This window comes from Myotis brandtii, unplaced genomic scaffold (assembly GCF_000412655.1).
Source record: "Myotis brandtii unplaced genomic scaffold, ASM41265v1 scaffold601, whole genome shotgun sequence".
Lineage (NCBI taxonomy): Eukaryota > Metazoa > Chordata > Mammalia > Chiroptera > Vespertilionidae > Myotis > Myotis brandtii.
The window spans coordinates 584,533-587,410 of record NW_005370276.1 but is presented as its reverse complement, the minus strand read 5'-3'; the positions used below and the strand labels follow the sequence as shown (position 1 = coordinate 587,410).

Sequence of the window (2,878 nt, the reverse complement as noted above, 5' to 3'; positions counted from 1 at the left end):
TCCAGCGCGCCCGGCCCTCCAGCGGCCCTCCCGCCCGGCCCAGCCGGTCCCTGTGGGACCTGAGCCGCCTGTCGCAGCTGTCGGACTCCAGTGATGGTGACAACGAGGTGAGACCCGGTGGCCACCTGAGAATGACAACAGCTGGTGGGGGGTGGAGGCGGCTAAGGCCATGAAAGGGGAAGAAAGGGCTTGCTGGTTCAAGGTCATCCACTTGGGCTCAAGGGCCCTTACTCTGTTTTCTTTTTTTTTTTTTTTTAAATATATTTTATTGATTTTTTACAGAGAGGAAGGGAGAGAGATAGAGAGTTAGAAACATCGATGAGAGAGAAACATCGATCAGCTGCCTCCTGCACATCTCCCACTGGGGATGTGCCCGCAACCCAGGTACATGCCCTTGACCGGAATCGAACCTGGGACCCCTCAGTCCGCAGGCCAACGCTCTATCCACTGAGCCAAACCAGTTTCGGCCTTACTCTGTTTTCTGAGGGCCTACTATGTGCCTGGCCCCAGGGAGGTCGGGAAGCCAAGCTGCTCGCCTGAGTTCCTAATCACACGGTGTTTCCTGAACCCACACTGTGTGCTGGGCAGACAAGGAGCAGAGACCCCCAAGAGTCCGGGGTGTGAATCCTGCCATGATATATCAGCCGTGAGAACCGGGGTGGGGGTGGGGCGGGGCGGGGACTTGCCTTCTCCGAACCTCCATGTTCTCATCTAGGAAATGGGCTGAGTGGTAGCTTCATCCTCAGTTTGGTTGGGAGAAGGAGTCAACAGAATGAAATAGAGTCACATTCGCTCTTTCACTATAAAGTCCCCAAATGGAATTTATTTCACCACATCCTCATCCCAGGTCAGCGCGGCAAGATGCTCACCGTGCGCATTGTTGCGGAGGGGAAAGCTGAGGCCCAGAGAGGTTAGGTAACTTGCCGAGGTTGAAACAGCGGTCTTTCCTGGGCACCTTCCCAGGTGCCAGGCCCCAGGCCAAGCGCTTTCACGGAAGTAGTTACATTTAACCTTTGCCACACGCCTCGGAGGCGGATGTTATTCCATCCATCCATCCACCCATTTCACAGATGGGAAAACTGAGGCACCGGGGAGGCTTGGGACTCAGCCCTGGTTGCCTCCCGGGTGGGGCTTTGACATTCTCTATGCCCTGGCTTCCCAGATTCCAGTGTCATGAGCTCAGAGGGGACCCATCTCCCCCTGCTTAGACACTTGGGGTTCAACAGGGCCTGCCCCAATTCTCTGGGGGACCCTGGGCAGGGCCTCCATGTCCCTGGCTGTCAAGGAGGCTGTTGAGAAGGTCAGAGCAGAGCCATGTGGGAGAAACAGGCTGAACTGGGGGCCAGGATCTCTGTGAGCTGTACCCCCTCTAAGCCTCAGTTTCCCCGCCTGCTAAGTGGGAGCTAGAGGCCGGCCCTGAGGGTGAGGGAGAAGGAGCCCAGGAATTGCCTCCCTCGGTCCCAGGGGAGAAGGGGGATGGGCAGGGCAGGGCCAAGGTCCTCGCCTCCACCCGGTCCTCGGCCACCCTCACCCAGCATCACCTCCCTTGGCAAATATTTGCTGCCCCCACCGGGCGGCTGCTGGCTGCTTCCTGTTCCTCCCCAGCTGCAAACTGCAGGGTGGGGGACACACACCTCCTGGCCCCTTGGGAGCTCCAGGGGTCCCAGGCCTCTCTGCTCACCTCCCTTTGGTTCTGGAGCTCAGGGGCCTTCTCCCCTCCCCTCAGCGTCATGCCCTCCTTCCCTCACCTCCCTCTTCTGTGTCTTTCTCTCTCCTGTCTCATCTCCTTTTATCATCTGTCTCCCTCACCTCCTCCAGCTTTCACCTCCCTCCCTGGACTCAGCCCCCAGGAGCCTCCGCTCACCTCCTCCTCTCTCCCTCCACAGCTCAAGAAGTCCTGGGGCTCCAAGGACACCCCAGCCAAGGCCCTGATGAGGCAGCGGGGCACTGGGGGGGCCTCCAGGGGTGAGGTGGGCTCCCGTCCCCTCGCCAGGCCCCAGCCCTGGGGCGGCCCGCTGCCCCCCATCCCTGCCCGCCACCTCCACTACCTCTCCCCGACCCGAAGGAGGTTTGGAGACGATGCTGCACCCACAGCCCTGGAACCTAGGGGTGGCCGGCAGCCAGGCTGGGCCACCCAGGCAGGACTCAGGGGGCGACCCTGACAGAAGCCAGAGCCACCCCGAGCTGGCCCAGCCCAGGAGGGCTGGACGACAGTGTGCTGGGAGCCAGGCCTCAGAGTCTGGGAAGCAGGAGGGATTTCCCCCCAAGGATCCTAGAACTTGGGCAAGTCCCACGCCCACCCTAGACCTCAGCGTTGCTGTCTACAAAATGGGCAGAACGTCTGGAGGAGCTGGGATCCCAGAACATTGCACATCCCGCCCCGGGCCATGTGAGAACTTCTCTGAGGGGAGGCCTGGCGGCGGGCCCCAGGCTGGGCTGTGTGTGGGGACCCTGGGGGGCGGGGTGTCCCTGGGGCCCACCTGCTCAGAAGCCTGGGCAGCTGAGCTGGGCTCAGGGGAGGCGAGACCTCAATCCAGGGGACTGAGCTGAGTGAGGAGGGACTCAGATCGGTGGGGACACGCCTGCTGGGGAGCGGCTCAGGGCCCCGGTGACGGGCTGGGCAGGTGCTGGGACAGTTTTATGGGCGCTAAGGGGTTAGTTGTTGGGGCTCCCTTTTACCTCTGCCCAGAATAAACCTGCCTCCTGCCAAAAACTTGCATTTTCCGCTGCCTAGTGGGGGACCCCGGGGTCCCGGCCACACCTCCCTCAGATCCAGGGGTCCAGGCCGCAGCACCCCGACTCTGGGAAGTCAGGCGCCGGGCGCTATGGGGCTTCTGAGTCACCCACCCCATCGGTGCGCCAGGTGGGGAAGAGGACC

The 2,878-nt window shown here is 61.6% G+C and overlaps 1 protein-coding gene across 1 annotated transcript in view; it reads left to right on the top strand.

Annotated features, from left to right (window-relative positions):
* The window catches only part of FAM83E (family with sequence similarity 83, member E), a 19,017-nt gene extending 16,304 nt beyond the window's left edge, over positions 1–2,713 (top strand). Inside the window, exons 6-7 of the mRNA XM_005879590.2 lie at positions 6–107; positions 1,887–2,713. Of these exons, the coding sequence (XP_005879652.1) occupies positions 6–107; positions 1,887–2,162 (378 nt within the window). The 3' untranslated portion in view covers positions 2,163–2,713. The remainder of the gene's footprint in view (positions 1–5; positions 108–1,886) is intronic.
* Positions 2,714–2,878: the final 165 nt, after the last annotated feature.